We start from the raw sequence: 19730 nt of genomic DNA, 5'->3' as shown, positions 1-19730 counted from the left end.
GCCTCACTGATTGAGGGAGCTCGCCTTGATATCAGCGAGACATGCTCACGAACAGTTAATAATCAGGCAACATTGACATTTACACACGTTATTCACAACATATTAAGGAAGATATTTATGCTAAATTATTTCAATTTAATTCAGTTTATCAAAATATCATGATTTATAAAGTGAGCACCAGTATCAAATAGAAAAATTATCACTCAGCATACAGATTTTGTCTCATGACCTAACACCCTACTAAATGGATAAATACTGGAAGAATCTTCCTGTCTTCCTCTGCTTCTCCCTCTGGCAGACCTCCTAGAAAACAACTGGAACATGCTGACTTGTTCTTAACCATGTTTTTATGTACACAATTGAACAAAGATAGCCAAGAAAGGTCCTATAGTGGTCCGAGAAAGAGAAATGTGGTGATGCGCTTCGCTGCCAGGTTTGTGAAAGGGGAAGGCTGCCATCTTATCGGCTCTTAACCAACAATGCTATTTTGTTCATTTTTTTGCGTTGTTCGTTACTTGGTTTGTACATAATGTTGCTGCAACCATCTCTTATGACTGAAAAGAGCTTCTGGACATCAGAACTGCGAGTGCTCACCTCAAACTGGACAAATAGTTCTTCTTCAATGAGTCAGATGGGAGGGATATAATACAGACACCCGACCAGGCCCAGATCCCCGTTATTCACTGGAGAAGGAAACGCAGATTTTGCGGTAAGAGATCAGGGTGCCTTGCGAGGATCAGGCGACGAGTGGCTAATCTACCCATACCTTCCGTCCTGCTAGCTAACGTTCAATCGCTGGAAAACAAATGGGACGAACTGAAAGCACGTTTATCCTACAAAAACGGTATATATTATGTTTCACCGAGTCGTGGCTGAACGACGACATTAGGAACAGCTGGAGGGTTATACACTCTATCAGCAGGACAGAACAGCAGCCTCTGGTAAGACACGGGATGGGGGCCTATGCATTTATGTAAAGAACAGCTGGTGCACGATATCTAAGGAAGTCTCATGGTTTTGCTCGCCTGAGGTAGAGTATCTCATGATAAGCTGTAGACCACACTATCTACCTAGAGAGTTCATCTGTATTTTCGTAACTGTCTACATACCACCACAGACAGAGGCTGGCACTAAAACCACACTAAATGAGCTGTATTCCGCCATAGGCAAACAGGAAAACGCTCATCCAGAGGCGGCGGTCCTAGTGGCTGGGGACTTTAATGCAGGGAAACTTAAATCAGTTTTACCTAATTTCTATCAGTATGTTAAATGTGCAACCAGAAGGAAAACAATTCTAGACCACCTTTGCTCCACACACAGAGACGCGTGCAAACAAAAATTAAAGCAGGAAGCACCAGTGACTCAGTCTATAAAAGAGTGGTCAGATGAAGCAGATACTAAACTACAGGACTGTTTTGCTAGCACAGACTGGAATACGTTCCGGGATTCTTCCGATGGCATTGAGGAGTACACCACATCAGTCACTGGTTTTATCAATAGGTGCATCGAGGACGTCGTCCCCACAGTGACAGTACGTACAGTACATACCCAAACCAGAAGCCAGGGATTACAGGTAACATTCGCACTGAGCTAAAGGGTAGAGCTGCCGCTTTCAAGGAGCGGGACTCTAACCCGGAAGCTTATAAGAAATCCCGCTATGCCCTCTTACGAACCATCAAACAGGCAAAGCATCAATATAGGACTAAGATTGAATCGTACTACACCAGCTCTGACGCTCGTCGGATGTGGCAGGGCCTGCAAACTATTACAGACTACAAAGGGAAGCACAGCCAAGAGCTGCCCAGTGACACAAGCCTACCAGAGGAGCTAAATAACTTCTATGCTCGCTTCGAGGCAAGTAACACTGAAACATGCATGAGAGCATCAGCTGTTCCGGATGACTGTGTGATCACGCTCTCCACAGCCGATGTGAGTAAAGCCTTTAAACAGGTCAACATTCACAAGGCCGCAGGGCCAGATGGATTACCAGGACGTGTACTCCGAGCATGCGCTGACCAACTAGCAAGTGTCTTCACTGACATTTTCAACCTCTCCCTGTCTAAGTCTGTAATACCAACATGTTTCAAGTAGACCACCATAGTCCCTGTGCACTAGAGAACACTAAGGTACCCTGCCTAAATGACTACCAACCCGTAGCACTCACGTCTGTAGCCATGAAATGCTTTGAAAGGCTGGTCATGGCTCACATCAACACCATTATCCTAGAAACCCTAGACCCACTCCAATTTGAATAACACACCAACAGATCCACAGATGATGCAATCTCTATTGCACTCCACACTGCCCTTTCACACCTGGACAAAAATAACACCTATGTGAGAATACTATTCATTGACTACAGCTCAGCGCTCCACACCATAGTGCCCTCAAAGCTCATCACTAAGCTAAGGACCCTGGGACTAAACACCTCCCTCTGCATCTAGATCCTGGACTTCCTGACGGGCCGCCACCAGGTGGATAAGAGTAGGTAACAACACATCCGCCACGCAGATCCTCAACACGGGCGCCCCTCAGGGGTGCGTGCTCAGTACCTTCCTGTACTCCCTATTCACTCATGACTGCACGGCCAGGCACGACTCCAACACCATCATTACGTTTTTTGATGACATAACAGTGGTAGGTCTGATCACCGACGACGATGAGAGCCTATAGGGAGGAGGTCAGAGGCCTGACCGTGTGGTGCCAGGACAACAACCTCTCCCTCAACGTGATCAAGACAAAGGAGACTACAGGAAAAGGAGGAGAGAGCACGCCCCCATTCTCATCGACGGGGCTGTAGTGGAGCAGGTTGAGAGCTTCAAGTTCCTTGGCGTCCACATCACCAACAAACTAACATGGTCCAAGCACACCAAGACAGTCGTGAAGAGGGCACGACAAAACCTATTCCCCCTCAGGAGACAGAAAATATTTGGCATAGGTCCTCAGATCCTCAAAAGGTTTTACAGCTGCACCATCGAGAGCATCCTGACGGGTTGCATCACTGCCTGGTATGGCAACTGCTCGGCCTCCGACCACAAGGCACTACAGAGTGTAGTGCGAACGGCCCAGTACATCACCGGGGCCAAGCTTCCTGCCATCCAGGACCTCTTTACCAGGCAGTGTCAGAGGAAGGCCCTAATTGTCAAAGACTCCAGCCACCCTAGTCATAGACTGTTCTCTCTGCTACCGCACGGCAAGCGGTACCGGAGTGCCAAGTCTAGGTCCAAGAGACTCCTAAATAGCTTCTACCCCCAAGCCATAAGACTCCTGAACAGCTAATCAAATGGCTAACCAGACTATTTGCATTGCCCCCCCCTCCCTCTGGAACCTGCTGCTGCTCTGTTATTATCTATGCATGGTCACTTCAATAACTCTACCTACATGTACATAATTACCTCAATTACCTCGACACCAGTGCCCCCGCACTTTGACTCTGTACCGGTACTCCCTGTATATAGCCCCGCTATTGTTATTTTCTGCTGCTCTTTAATAATTTGTTATTCTTATCTCTTACTTTTTTGAAGGGTACTTTCTTAAAACTGCTTTGTTGGTCAAGGGCTTGTAAGTAACCATTTCACTTGTTGTATATGGGGCATGTGACAAATAAAATTTGATTTGATTAGATTTTATTATGAAAAATGAAAAGATGAAAAGAGGAACACAAAGGCTGGAGTTGAAGCCTGCCGTGTGATCCCGTGAACATTCCATGTTCTCCTGTGGGACCAGGCTGAATGTTTGCAATTGGAGAGTGATGGGTCATGTCATTTCTCTACACACACAGCCTTATCACTTCCTTTATTGCATCAGTTTGGGGCAGTGCTGAAAATGTACGATTTTGAGGTTTTGTTTATCGTTAGACACAAAGCAGGGGTATGTTTTTGGCTGAAGGCAAAACTACCAGAGGATGGAGAACAGAGTTATTTGTTGTCGTCCCCCCATCAGTCTCTCTCTCTTTTGTCTCTCTCTCTCTACCTCCCCCTCTGTTTTCAGTGGTTTAGTTTGGGGTTTTGCGGAGTATTTCAGTGCTCACCTGCATGCACTCCACACAGACAAAAAACAAATCCCTCCATCCTAAACAAGAGTTCACATGAACTCCCCCCGCTCCCATCATCACCCCTGAACACCCCTCACCCCCTGCCAGGATACAACCCTGACCATTCCTCAATGTCCACTAGGCACTGTAAACAACTATGATGGAATATTAGGCCCCCTAAAGAGGAGAGGTGGTGACAAAGGTGTTTGTGGAAAGGGAGGGGTCATATAGGAAGTGTGGCTGCCTGGCGGCCTGTGTATGGGTTCAGCCTTGGAGGGGAATGGAGGGATAGAGGACGGAGGGAAGAGGGGGGTGGAAGGCAGGAGGGCTGGATAGGGCAGGAGGGAAGGGGCTTGTCAAGACCCCATTGATGTCACATTCAGGCACGAGTGTGAGGGCCTTGGCTCATAGCCGAGACTGGACCGTCGGAGCCGGCTCGGGTTAGGGGAGAGAGACAAAGAGTAACGGGAAGCTGTTATGCACCAGCAAAAGCCTTTAAAAAAAGTGGCTCTCAAGAAGCTCTCTCTCAAAAAAAAAGGAAAACAATTGTATCTGGAAAGCACAGGAACAAAAATAGCAAGGGCGAGTGACCAGGGACGGCAATGTGCATTGTTCAAACTAATAGAGTGAAGCGAGAGAGTGATGGAGAAAGTTAGAAGAAGGGAGGACAGTTCTTTAGTAAAGGCCATTGATTTTTGGTTTAAAGTGAAATGACTGTTTCCCAACTGATTTGCAAGAGTAAATCCTGTCGACTCATATATTAGTCACAGACACATCCTTGACTCTATTGACTTAAACTGAGTGAATCAGTTGCCCATATCAGACTGGTAAACTGTCAAATAACAGGACAATTAGTCACACATTTACTGTATACTGTGTGCTTTTCAAGAACTCACCCATTATTTAACAATATGATTCCTAGCAATCCTAGCAACCAGGATAACAACTCACCTAAGACCCTACTATGTTTAATCAACCCTACTGTTTAATCGAACAGGAAGTGTATAGTCTAGTTGTCAGAGAAGAACTGGGTCATCTAAGCTATGGACACTTCACTTGTTGAGGCAACTAGAGGTCAATTTATATCATGAATCCCAAGAAGAAAGAAGACATGTATCTCTCAGCTGACTGATTATTGAGTTATTCTTCAGGGTATTCTGATAAACATTTTCGGACACTGCTAAAAAGACTAGGCAAGCAGTGTGCTTTAATACTCTGTGATGATAGACAGTTGGGAGGGCAACTGATAATTTTTTCAGACGTATTACCAGACTCATTGTCCCTACTATTATCTTCACACACACACACACACACACACACACACACACACACACACACACACACACACACACACACACACACACACACACACACACACACACACACACACACACACACACACACACACACACACACACACACACACCAGCCAGGTCACCCGTGATACAAGTCAGTATTCGACGTCCATACATGTCCGAGGACGTCGGGAGACGGTGTGGAAACCGTCCACTAGCGGCAACAGTGAGCGCTGTTACCTTAAAGCAGTGGTGTAAAGTACTTAAGTAAAAATAATTTGAAGTACTACTTAAGTTGTTTTTTGGGGTATCTCTACTTTACTGTTTATATTTTTGACAACTTTTCCTTGTACTTCACTACATTCTTAAAGTGAATAATGTACTTTTTACTACATACTTTTTCCCTGACACCCAAAAGTACTCCTTACATTTTGACAGGAAAATGGTCGAATTCACACACTTATCAAGAGAACATCCCTGGTCATCCCTACGGCTTCTGATCTGGCGGACTCACTAAACACAAATGCTTTGTTTGTAAGTGGTGTCTGAGTGTTGGAGTGTGCCCCTGGCTATGCGTAAATAAATAAAAAAACAAGAAAACCATGCCGTCTGGTTTGCTTAATGTAAGGAATTTGAAATGGTTTATACTTGTACTTTTGATACCTTACATTTTAGCCATTCCATTTCAATTCCGTACATTTTAGCAATTCCATTTGCTTTTGATACTTAAGCACATTTAAAACCCAATACTTTTAGACTTTTACTCAAGTAGTATTTTACTGGGTGTCTTTCACTTTTTCTTGCATCATTTTCTATTAATGTATCTTTACTTTTACTCAAGTATAAGTATTCCACCCAAAAACTATTTTTGGTATTTGGGGCGGCAGGTAGCCTAATGGTTAGAGTGTTGGACTAGGAACCGAAAGGTTGCAAGATCAAATCCCCAAGCTGAAAAGTTAAAAATCAAATCCCCAAGCTGAAAAGTTAAAAAGCTGTTGTTCTTCCCCTGAACAAGGCAGTTAACCCATTGTTCCTAGGCTGTCATTGAAATTAAGAATTTGTTCTTTACTGACTTGCCTAGTAAAATAGATTTGTTTAATTTGTCCATTGTTGACATATTCCCAAAATGTTTTTCTTGTTAGCAATCAAGTTGTCAAGATATGTAACTTTCAAAATACAAAAAACATCCCATTTTGGGATTATGTCAACAATGGAGTAATGAAACAAATACCAATATATTGTTTTTGGGTGGAGTTTTCCTGTAACCCTAACCTTAAAACTTTTGAATTAATACTTCAACTTAAAAACTGAAATGCTTTGAAAGCATCTGCCTCTGGTGCCAAAGGTTGCATGTTCAAATCCAGCAATAGGTTGATTTTGAGATTTTTGTTTTGAGCCTAACCCAAACCTTAACCCTAACCTGCCTGGCATTTCAAATGGCCTGTTGACAGCAGCTATTGTGGTGTGCTGTCTGTTTGTGTGTCTGTGTGTGTTGAACATGGCCCTTGCAGAGGCCTTGTGTATTAGCCCTGTGGTAGGCCTCAGACAATACACTGGTGGTCTCCTCTGACCAGCTCCAAACATCAGGGGTCCGATTATTTCATGTTGGCCCCTCGCCTGAGCCCAGCGTGGCCCTCTCGGAATGCATGCTGTCAGCAGCAGGCAGCAGACAATCAATTTAATAAGAGCGAGCAGATAGGAACAAAAGACACTGTGTTCCTCAGCACACTCATCCACACAAAGAAAAAAGGCCAGCAGCAAAGAAAATCCAGCTCCAAAACAAGCAAGAGATTAGAGATAATTTTTTTTTAAACCGCCACGTCAGGATAAAATATAAATAGTTAATTCCCCAAAAGCACATCTTCAGAACTGTGTGTTAGTGTTATTTAAGTACTTTCCTCCACTTCAGTATTTTAACAAAACAATGGGATTCACAACCGCAAACCTTTTACCTTCCTTTCCTCCCTACTGATATACGAAGGAAGTAAATACCAATTCATTTATGGTAATTAATTGGCAAGTTCAAAACAGAATATAAATATCCTGTCTTCCTCATCTCTATCTTTGTAAACTTCACTAGCTTATAACGCATTCTTGACTGTGGGCAATATTGCAAGAACATATTTGACTTACCGGAAGTTAAAGCCCAACACTGTTCACCTGTTGTCTACTGGTCTGCTGCTCACAGATACCTTTAAAAACATGTAGGGCTGTGGATCAGAAAACCAGTTAGTATCTGGTGTGATCACCATTTGCATCATTCAGTGCGACACATCTCCTTCGCATAGAGTTGATCAGGCTGTTGATTGTGGCCTGTGGAATGCTGTCCCACTCTTCTTCAATGGCTATGCAAAGTTACTGCTCAATGGTTAGTATGTCTGGTGAGAATGCAGAACATGGAAGAACTGGGACATTTTCAGATTCCAGGAATTGTGTACAGATCCTTGAGACATGGGGCTGTGCATTGTCATTTTGAAACATGAGGTGATGGCGGCGGATGAATGGCACGACAATGGGCCTCAGGTTCTCGTCACGGTATCTCTGTTTATTCAAATTGCCATCGATAAAATGCAAGAGCACACTTCTCCAGCGTGCCAGTGGCCATCGGAGGTAAGCATTTGCCCACTGAAGTCGGTTACGCCGCTGAACTGCATTCAGGTCAAGACCCTGGTGAGGATCACAAGCACGCAGATGAGCTTCGCTGAGACGATTTCTGACAGTTCTGACAGAAATTCTTCGGTTGTGCAAACCCACAGTTTCATCAGCTGTCTGGGTGGCTGGTCTCAGACGATCCCGCAGGTGAAAAAGGCGGATGTGGAGGTCCTGGGCCTGCGTGGTTACATGTGGTCTGCAGTTGTGAGGCCAGTTGGACGTACTGCCAAATTCTCTAAAACGATGTTGGAGGTGGCTTATGGCTGTTTATTGTCCCCAGCACAAAGTGCACCTGTGTAATGATCATGCTGTTTAATCAGCTTCTTGATATGCCATACCTGTCAGGTGAATGGATTATCTTGGCAAAGAAGAAATGCTCACTAACAGGGATGTAAAAAAATGTGCGCACAACATTTAAGAGAAATAAGCTTTTTGTGTGTATGGACAATTATGAAAAACACTTTACATGTTGCATTTATATTTTTGTTCAGTGTAGAATATGCCTCTCTGACCCTCTGTACAGCTGGCTTCCAGCCTGCTGAATCCTGTAGCTGCCTAGTGGAGCTTTTCTTTGTGAGCTAAGCATGTGTCGGGGCCACTGCCACTCAGAAAGAGGCTATTTAATCTCCTCCAGGACCTCTGAAGCAGATAGTGTGCACTACAGGAGGGCATCCATGCACATCCTGTCCTCTCTCTGTCAGGGTTGGGAGTCCACTGTATGGGGCCGGCCAGGTGGGCATGTTGACTCTGCTGTCACTGGAGAGGGGAGAAGAGATTAGTGGAGTGGATATGGCTAAGCTTCTCACCTCCACTCCTCCTGGTACCCCAAGCCTCTCACCTCCACTTCTCCTGGTACCCCAAGCCTCTCACCTCCACTTCTCCTGGTACCCCAAGCCTCTCACCTCCACTCCTCCTGGTACCCCAAGCTTCTCACCTCCACTCCTCCTGGTACCCCAAGCTTCTCACCTCCACTCCTCCTGGTACCCCAAGCCTCTCACCTCCACTCCTCCTGGTACCCCAAGCCTCTCACCTCCACTCCTCCTGGTACCCCAAGCCTCTCACCTCCACTTCTCCTGGTACCCCAAGCCTCTCACCTCCACTTCTCCTGGTACCCCAAGCCTCTCACCTCCACTCCTCCTGGTACCCCAAGCCTCTCACCTCCACTTCTCCTGGTACCCCAAGCCTCTCACCTCCACTCCTCCTGGTACCCCAAGCCTCTCAACTCCACTTCTCCTGGTACCCCAAGCCTCTCACCTCCACTCCTCCTGGTACCCCAAGCCTCTCACCTCCACTTCTCCTGGTACCCCAAGCCTCTCAACTCCACTCCTCCTGGTACCCCAAGCCTCTCACCTCCACTCCTCCTGGTGCCCCAAGCCTCACAGCAGGAACTGTTGCTGTACTGGGATCACTGGTGTTGGAATTGTGTTGGATTGGATTCACTGGTGTTTGGCTGGTGTTGGATTGTATTCACTGCTGTTTGGCTGGTTTTGGATTGGATTCACTGGTGTTTGGCTGGTGTTGGATTGGATTCACTGCTGTTTGGCTGGTGTTGAATTGGATTCACTGCTGTTTGGCTGGTTTTTGGATTGGATTCAATGGTGTTTGGCTGGTGTTGGATTGGATTCACTGGTGTTTGGCTGGTTTTGGATTGGATTCAATGGTGTTTGGCTGGTGTTGGATTGGATTCACTGCTGTTTGGCTGGTTTTGGATTGGATTCAATGGTGTTTGGCTGGTGTTGGATTGGATTCACTGGTGTTGGATTGGTTCCATGAGCTGGTTGTGCCGGTTTGACTGTAGTATTGGACAGGTGTTGCTGTAGTCTGTTCCTCTACTACAGACTCCTTGGAGCTTCAGTCAGAACTGTCTGTCTGCCAACACCTGCCACTTGGGGTGAATATGTCACATTTCCATATTGCGCCATAATTACGCAGTGATTTATAGTAGATAACTTTCCCAATGCTAGAGAGACTACATAATGTTATGTGTCTTAGATCAGCTGTCTTTATCAAATCACACAAGTGACCTACCATCAACGGAATTCTTTGAATCTTGTCATCTCTGGAATTGAAGAAGTGAAGAAAGTGGTACATAATTTGGCATGCAGCCCATCCTTGTATTTTTCACACGTATTGTGCTGATGTGATGCCTCTGGAAGGGAACAGAAATGCGCTTTTCTCAATGACTTTCTCTGTGGGAGAGACTGAACACAATAGAAACCCTTGTGTTGAGCTGTCAGGCGACAATTCAATCCCAAGCCTGGTCCCTTCTAAATAAATGAAGGTGTTAGATTACATTTGTGTCTTTCGAACGCCATGTGTTACCCCACCACAGGATCATTACATTGCAGTGTGGAGTCATTGTATTTTGATGATGCCATGCACTGACTCAGTGAAATGTAATAACACTATTGGAGAAGTAGATTTTTCAGCATGGAGGTGTGGAGTCCATATACGTGTGAGGGGAATAGATCGGGAACCAGGTTTTGTGTGTGTGCAGTATGTGCTAGTCAGTCAGACACACATGGAAGCAGTACGCCTCATCCTATAATCTGTCATAAAGTACATTTAGAATCTATGCCAGCTCACAATTTATCAAGAAACAATGACATTGCATAATTACCCTTATATAAGGTGACCAAACAGATTAGCTCTTAGAATCCTACAGTAAACATTGCCCTCTCTGCGACCCCAGTGTGATCTCTTACAAAAAAATGTTTATACTGCTTGATTCTTGATGATTATTTTATAATCACAGCAAAGTTCCTGTGGGAATTAAAGCCACCACCACTTCCCCTGCCAGCCACATGTTTATGCTATAGCTACTGTACATACCATGCATGGCTCAGTTTTGAATGTACAGCCATTGTTGATGTGGTGGTTAAGTTGATGTGTGGGTGATTGGGGGTGTGTAAGAATTGTTTTTCTTGCAGTAAAAAACATGGGGTGAATTGTGATAAACATGATAATATCATGCTTTTTTGCATTTGCAGTCATCACAAACTTGAATATATTTTTCTTGAAGTTTAACTTGATTCTTCGGTCCCCTCTAGGCTTCCACCATGTTTGAACTAAACATGACCACTGCCAAGCCAATGCACCTCATCATCACCACAGCCTCAGAGCAGGCCATATACTGTCTGACCAATGCTAACGAGGATGTCAGCTTATACGTAAGTATACCATCTCTCCTCATTTAAGTGTTTCCTTTTGCCACTTGTTTCCTTTGGGGTTGTGTATCAGTTAGTGTAAGGGCATTACAGTATGTCAGTGTATGAAAAGTACACAAACGTTATATGCAAATTATTACTCCAGGAATTACAGTATATCCTAGCCGGGAGAAAAGCAGATACTTACTTCTATTAGACACCTTAATGCCCAATCGCCAACAGAAATAGAGAAGGACTCTCAACAGGTATTGCCTGATAGATAGCTGGCAGCATTGCCTGATAGTTCGCTAATGGGGGCTTGGCAAGGCCTAGGAGTCTAGCCTGGCAGCTCTCCTGTTCCTGCCAGCTGAGCTGCTTCACTCTACTCTGCTCTGTTCAGCTCCAGTGTTTGGGGGGGGGGGGGGGGGAGTAGAGCCTCACAGCCAGGCTCCCTACTTCCATAGTTAACCAGGGGAGAAATGCTTTTCTGCAGGCCCAGATGGGCTCTCCAAACCAGTCACAGCTGTGCAAGCCCCTGGGACAGTTTGTAGAAGCAATTACCCTTGTTTGTTGAGTTTCCCAGTACCGAAGAACCTGTGTGTATTTTATATCTGGTACACATTATAAAAATGCTTAAAGTGTGTTGGAGTAGGGAGCAAGCTAATAGTCTCTGTCAGACACTGGGGATGTATAGTGTTATAGTGGAGACATTAACTTCAGTATTGTGTTCAACCTATCTACTAGATTTACACACTTCAAGTGAGTTTTTAGAAAGAAAGGACTCCTTCAGAAAGAGATGGGGTGTCTCAAAGGGTTTCGTCTTGTCAACCGAATTTTGAAAATGAAGCAGAAGGGACTGATAGGATGTTTTCTTTTGGAGTTTGACAGTAAATTATAGTGTTATTGATTTTGGATCCCTGCCTGGGACTCAAACCGCAACTTGTCTGTAGGCACCCATTCTCTTGAAACAGAACTCTTGCTTTTTATCACAATGAACACAAGTACCAAGCTGAGTTGAGAGTTCAGACCAAGTCCACAGCCCAAGCATCTTCCTCTTGATCTCTGCTTCTCACACAAAGGGTCAAATAAATAACATGATCTTTTATCTATTTCGACCCCCTTCTACCCTCTATTTAAACTTCGCCGTATTAAGGTGCTGTTAAAACTCAGTAATCTTCCACGATAAATAGGATGATTCAATGTTTACAACACTGTCAGCAGTCTGTGACAGTAGGATAGCCTATCGTGTCCTGCAGAGAGGGGGACCATTTTACATGAAGAGGGGATGTGTGTGTGGGATGGGAGGATGGGATAGTGTAGTGGATCACTTGGGAATGTTACCATTTGAATGGAAAAAGGAAGTGCGTCACGAGGCTGACAGATCTGTTGGGTATAGGCCCAGTGTTCTATCCAGCTGTGACCGGGACAGGGAAGAGTCACCACACACACTCAGATGGGACAGAGTACATTTGCGTACATTCACAAAAGGCCACGACCTGTGGGTTCATCGTCAAGGTTGAAGGTCTCGCATCCTCAGTTGTCCCTCCTCCCTTCCTCCCTGTTGTAGATCTTGTCGTTTGTTCTCCCGTCCAATATGGGGTGGTAATTTAGCTTCACACCAAGACATGATACACAGTGGGTGTTTCTCAAAATGCATACTACCGTGCTCCAAGTACGCAAATTGGAGCACGGGAGGCTCGGAGTATGAGTCCAAATCAAAGTATGCGAAAAGGAGCCCGGGGGGCACTAATGGAATGCATACTCCGTTTCTACATATTTTGAAGCATGCATCGATGCAAGCTTCAACGGAAAGTATGCAAAGAAAAATACACTTTGATTTGGGAATGAAATGTTGCCTATTCACATCTCATATGTTGTCTGACTACAATATTTTATCTGGATTAAAATTACATTTTGAAATGTTTACCTGCCTACGTACCGTAGATCGCAAGCCCATAATAAGTCAATAGGGCTAACTGGCTAGCTACTACTGTTAGATAGCCAGATAGCCATGAAGAATTGTTAGCTAGCTACCAACAAAGAATTGAGATCTTTCTTGCATGATATTCATTTCAGGTCATTTTTGCCTGTTAAACTATCTGGTTAGCTACATTATTATGATTCACGTAGCTGATAGTTATGAAGTAAAACGTTTGGTTTGTGTATATCTTGTTTCGTCTATTGCTGCAATTGTCCTGGCTGGATGAATGTTCAGTGAATGGGAAGGTGCAGCGTGATGTAATATAGTAGGGGGAGTGTGAGTGCTTCTCAAATGTAATGTTTTATGCGTTCTCCACACTCTTGTTCTCGCAAGAACGTACTCAAGAGAACTTCATCTGAGAATTCACTCGGAGCATGAGAGTGTGGAGCACGGTAGTATGCATATTGAGAATCACCCAGTGCTCTCTCTTCTATGTTATGTAAGAGTTGATGACCCCTCTGGCATTGTCCCCCGCACGCCCTCGCGCAGACAGTTCACGATGCGTCCTCGGAGCCAAGGGGACAGAGACAGACAGATAGGCGAATGGCCTTGACCTCGAACCTAATCTATTTTGGATGGGTGCCTGTTCTAAACAGCCCACCAGATAGCTCTCTCTGACAGTGACTTAAATCCCCCTGACTCCTCTGTGATAGCAACGACACAGACACACAATGATGAGTGTCATGGCTACACACAATACAGTGTCTGCACAGTGTCTGAGCATTATGGTACCTAGCTGTCACTCCAGTGTTCTCCACGGGGTTAATGATGCAGTACGAGAAGAGGGGAGTAGAGAAGAAGAGGAGAGAAGTGCGGTGAATCAGAGGGGAGGACAGAGAAGGAGAGAAGAGGAGAAGAGAGGAGATGCGAGGAGTATAGGACAGGAGGATGCGTGGAGCTTGTCATCCCTGGCTCATTCAACCCCTCTGGATCAGGCCAAAGGAAGGAAGCCTAATCTGAGAAGTTTCTGAAAGTGCCAGTAGACAAGCCACTTCTTGCTCAGACTACTTCCTGTTGTGCGTTATGTCCCCGGGCTGTGCAGCGTCAAACTCTGACCCCCAGGAGACAAATTCATGTCAAAGTAGTTCCTTCTATCATTCGCTGATCCCTCTCAGTCTCTTTCTCTCTTCCTTACTTACTCCCTTCTCCGCCCCTCCTCTCTCTCCATTGTGATGTTTTTTATGTTCTCGTCTCTGTAGTTTCCCGTCTTTCTATTTCGATCCACATTAAACAAAATATACACGCATGAGAAGGACCAATCAATCACACAGGTTTACTTGGCTCTCAGCAGAGCGTTCTGACTGGCTTTATGGGGTCTGGCTGCAGCTGGCAGGCCTTAACACACACATACACACACTGACCGCTAACATGGAGGTCCACAGAGAGAACAATCAGTGGTCTTCTTTCCAGCCCTTAGTTTTCACCCTAAGACCTCGACCACCAGGAAATATATGGAATTATTCCTCAAACGCCAAAATCATTGCCAACACAATGGCTGCTGCTCTCTCCCCCTTCCCTAGCCTCTTCTTGGAAAAACACTGAGCACATACTGTACCTCCTGTGAGTTTGTGCAATGCAGCGTAGCTAATTGTTTGTTGTTGTTTTTATGCTATCCATTATCCTGAAATTAATTGTAACAACACATCAGACCTATATAAGTCCCGCCAGTCCAGAACAATTTGTCCATCTGTGTGCTAAATTAGCTGGAATGCAGCGGGAATAGTGATGAGAACATTGATGGGGGAGAAAATGAAGCCATTGTTGAGACAGGATCCAAAGGGAAATGGATATCCGCTCCATCCATATGCTCTGTATAATATGTAAAGGGACTCTATTCTCAAGCTCTTGGGCTAATAATCTAATTGTTTTTTAATATGCTTATAGAAGGATAGTTGTCTTTATACAAATATTTGATTAGCAGATGAGTACAGATTGGTCTCTTAGGTTACACCAAAATGGCACATAACCGACCGATACATTAGAACACCTACTTGAGTGCTTCATGTACAGTCCATTATTTTCCTGGCCTGTTGGGGAAACAGGGGAAGGTGTGCTGTAGTGTGCATGCACTAGGCTGGATGTATATATTTATACCCGTATGGAGCCAGATTCCTGCCGACTCCACTGACGCACAGAGTTAAAAAGGTCCCCATTTCCCGGCCCCACTCAGGAAGCGAAGGAAAGACCTTGGCTCCAATGGGGTTGTTCAACCGGGCTTGTAGACACTTTAGCATAATAAACATTCCTTTTCAAATGGCTCTGCTCTGCTCAGAGAATAAAGAGAGCGAGAGAGAGAAAGAGAGATGGAGAGAGAAAAGGAGAGATGGAGAAAGAGGGAGATCAAGATATAGACAGACAGAAAGAGAGAGAGAGAGCGGGAGGGAGAGGAAGAGGGAGGGGGGCATGCTTTGTCAGACACATTGGGCAAACATGAGGTAGCAGCCTCTAAATAAGGCGCTGACTCACCTGATGCCACGGTAACAATGAGCAGACAAACAGAGCTGTCTGACCCTCATAGAGGTAGAGTGGCTTAATGACTTAGGGTTGGCGCTGACTCACCTGATGCCACGGTAACAATGAGCAGACAAACAGAGCTGTCTGACCCTCATAGAGGTAGAGTGGCTTAATGACTTAGGGTTGTACTGTATATAAACAAGAATCCCTCCATGTACATAAAGGAAATTAAAAAGAATGGAGTGGATCATGTTAACAGACAAATTCAATCACACTTGCCTTATATGTGTAGTGTGTTTGTTTATGAACTACTGCCTAGGCACACGCCTCTTCTTAATAATCAAATTGTGAGGGGAGTCTATCTGAGAATATAACTTAATAAGTAGTATGTACATTTTTATTCTGTGGTCTAGTTTGACCAGCGGACTATGTAGCATTATTGCAATGTGTTCAATTGAAGTGAACCCATTGTATCATAACTTACATACAATAGATAGATAGTCAAAGAGACCTGAAATTAAATGTCTAATGTATTTTCCTTTGCTCTCCAGGTGGCCAATAACTCCAATATAATCTTTCATGGTTCAAAAGGCAACGTCCATAGAAAAGCCCTGCCCACAGACAACGAAGCTCTAGTGAGGTGGGCCACCGAGGAGTTTGGTGGGGTGACATCTTTCACCACCATCCAGAACCCAACTAGCATCGCTTCCACAGGGAGAGAGGGTAAGACACTGTCAGATACAGTCAGATACATACAACGTACCTCAAACTTACACAACTCCCACAAACTGTCCGTTTTTGCTGTGACCGAAGAATGACAGATTATGTAACAAATCTGAATAATAAATATTAATGATTTTACAGGAACAAGACTCCTTCCAACTGGCTCCAACAACTGTACACTTCAAAATGAATGGCACTCCCTCAAGCACTATCTGACATTCAAATCAAACATACCTTCATCGATCAAGTCCTGCTCGAACCAGCCTCTCAACAGTCACACTGAGAAAGAACTATACATCGTTAACATCCCTGAGGATGTCAGCATTCGGTAAGACAGTGAAGAGTCTCTTGGCTGAAAACATTAGCAACACTTTCCATGATAGTGGCCTTATACTGGTTATTGTGTTGGTTGTTGGTGCTTTTGAACAGTAAATCAACACTATTTTATTGTTCCAGCTATGTCTCTGTGCACGTCATCAGTGAGAGGCAGATCAGTCTGTTCCTAAGAGGTCCTAATGGTACCACGTGGAGCATCCATGACCCACAGCACACCAGCCTCTGTGTAAGCACTGGATAACATTTACAGTTGACTAAATTGTAGTATCAATGCCTGAAACTGAATCACCAATGACTCAGACATTTTACCTGCATTTGTCTGGTCATCATTTCAGGCTCAGATCAGTATGCATTATACTCTACTGACAAAGGTGTCCTATATAAATTGGAAAATAACCATACAGTACTATCTATTATATCAAATTATGTTAATTTTATCCCTATCTCGCTCAGTCTAACAACGTGATCATGCTTGCTGCCACCAACACGATGCATACGATCCCTCCCGTGGTCGCCATCACCACAGACAGTGTCGATGCTGTACAGAAGAAGGCCATGGACCATTTCAAAGCAAGCACCATCACCAGCTACTCTGAGATCCGAACCGAGGGCACCATGGTCACACTGGTCCTGGGGAATAAGGACCACACACCAGGTAAAATACAGTTATAGTCACAGTGAGCATAGTCAATATTAGCCTCTAGCAAGGGTAGCATAACTAGGGAGTTCCTGTAAATTTGACAATTGTTCCGATTAGTTAATGTATGAAGTTAATGCAAATTCCGACTCAGAGTGACCAGTTCTACAATCATAAATGCTAATACTGTTGGTTGGTATAATGGTGCTTTATCAAGCTTTCTCAGTAATTGGTAGCTAACACTATGCCACTGTTGCCAGCAGGCTCCTGTACTAGACTAGCTAACTAGCTCAGCCAACATTATTATTATTATTATTTATGATTATTTATTTATGACAAATATATGGTACACCTATCCTGTAGTATCATGTACAAATGGATTCTTACTGACAGGTGAACGTTGTGTCTTGCTGTCTCAGTCACAGAGACTGCACCCACCGAGACCACCCCATCGCCCCCTAGCCCCCCTCAGATGCCTCTGATCATGCAGCTGTACACCTCTCCAGACTACCGCTCCCCTCTGGACCTCAACGCCAAGGTGCAGAGCGACAAGAGGATCTACGCAGAGGTGAGAGCCTTTTTTATTTATTTCACTCCAACACCTTCCTGCTCTTTCTAATCCTCTCCCAGTTCCTCCGCCGTGCCCAAATTCTCATCCTCTAAGCCCTGCACACCTTCACATCTGCATGACTCCTAACACACAAAGCAAAAGTCTCTTCAATAGAATGGCAATCTACAGGTATTAATTAATGTTTGGGGATGTAGCTCCATCCAGGAGAGGACTGGATGTATCTACAGTACATAGTGTTGTCATATTGATATACAGTATAACACCATATATGATATAGTGACCATACAATGTAGTATGCAGTATGTACATGGGAGCAAATGCATCCACCAACGTCTCCCACTAGGCCTGCTCTAGGCCAAAAAACAATACCCATACTGCAGTGTATGCAAACATTTCTAGCACTCCAATCATTCCTGTCCCCACTCCTCCCTCTCCTCTCCTCCAGATCTCAGGGAGGATGCTGGGGGAGATTGTGCTGACCATCAAGGTGATCAACTGCTCGGTGCACTCCAAGGGCTCATGCCCAGTGGTCAGGGACATGCCCTTCAGGTCAGAGATGTGCTTCTCCACCATGTGCCCCAACAGTGCCAGGGTTAGCTTCTCCCTAGAGCTGCTCCAAGACCTGGCGTCCACTAGCTGGGACCTGGAGTGCTCCGTCAAACTCTGCTTCAGGGAGGTATGTACAGTTGAAGTCGGAAGTTTACATACACCTAAGCCAAAATACATTTAAACTCAGTTTTTCACAATTCCTGACATTTAATCCTAGTAAAAATTCCCTGTCTTATGTCAGTTAGGATCACCACTTTATTCTAAGAATGTGAAATGTCAGAATAATAGTAGAGAGAATTATTTCTTTCAGCTTTTATTTCTTTCATCACATTCCCAGTGGGTCAGAAGTTTACATACATTCAATTAGTATTTGGTAGAATTGCCTTTAAATTGTTTAACTTGGGTCAACAGTTTTGGGTAGCCTTCCACAACCTTCCCACAATAAGTTGGGTGAACTTTTGCCCATTCCTCCTGACAGAGCTGGTGTAACTGAGTCAGGTTTGTAGGTCTCCTTGCTTGCACATACTTTTTCAGTTCTGCCCACACATTTTCTATGGGATTGAGGTCAGGGCTTTGTGATGGCCACTCCAATACCTTGACTTTGTTGTCCTTAAGCCATTTTGCCACAACTTTGGAAGTATGCTTGGGGTCATTGTCCATTTGAAAGACCCATTTGCGACCAAGCTTTAACTTCCTGACTGTTGTCTTGAGATGTTGCTTCAATATATCCACATAATTTTCCGTCCTCATGATGCCATCTATTTTGTAAAGTGCACCAGTCCCTCCTGCAGCAAAGCACCCCCACAACATGATGCTGTTACCCCCGTGCTTTACGGTTGGGATGGTGTTCTTCGGCTTGCAAGCTTCCCCCTTTTTCCTCCAAACATAACGATGGTCATTATGGCCAAACAGTTCTATTTTTGTTTCATCAGACCAGAGGACATTTCTCCAAAAAGTACGATCTTTGTCCCCATGTGCAGTTGCAAACCGGCTTCTTCTGTCTTTTTTATGGCGGTTTTGGAGCAGTGGCTTCTTCCTTGCTGAGCGGCCTTTCAGGTTATGCGATATAGGACGCGTTTTACTGTGGATATAGATACTTTTGTACCTGTTTCCTCCAGCATCTTCACAAGGTCCTTTGCTGTCGTTCTGGGATTTATTTGCACTTTTCGCACCAAAGTACGTTCATCTCTAGGAGACAGAATGCGTTTTTTTCCTGAGCGGTATGACGGCTGTGTGGTCCCATGGTGTTTATACTGGCATACTATTGTTTGTACAGATGAACGTGGTACATTCAGTCATTTGGAAATTGCTCCCACGGATGAACCAGAGGGGTCTACAATTTTTTTTCTGAGG

General features: G+C 44.6%; 1 protein-coding gene across 2 annotated transcripts in view; it reads left to right on the top strand.

Moving 5' to 3' along the window:
* Positions 1-19730, top strand: part of LOC139552314 (endoglin-like) — a 50132-nt gene that overhangs the window by 20655 nt on the left and 9747 nt on the right. For both annotated transcript variants that reach the window (XM_071363928.1, XM_071363927.1), the window contains exons 4-10: positions 11031-11150; positions 16113-16284; positions 16426-16612; positions 16741-16846; positions 17074-17275; positions 17677-17825; positions 18274-18504. In XM_071363928.1, the coding sequence (XP_071220029.1) occupies positions 11031-11150; positions 16113-16284; positions 16426-16612; positions 16741-16846; positions 17074-17275; positions 17677-17825; positions 18274-18504 (1167 nt within the window). The remainder of the gene's footprint in view (positions 1-11030; positions 11151-16112; positions 16285-16425; positions 16613-16740; positions 16847-17073; positions 17276-17676; positions 17826-18273; positions 18505-19730) is intronic.

Source organism: Salvelinus alpinus, chromosome 24 (assembly GCF_045679555.1).
Source record: "Salvelinus alpinus chromosome 24, SLU_Salpinus.1, whole genome shotgun sequence".
NCBI classification, from domain to species: domain Eukaryota; kingdom Metazoa; phylum Chordata; class Actinopteri; order Salmoniformes; family Salmonidae; genus Salvelinus; species Salvelinus alpinus.
This window is presented reverse-complemented; position numbering and strand designations above follow the sequence as displayed.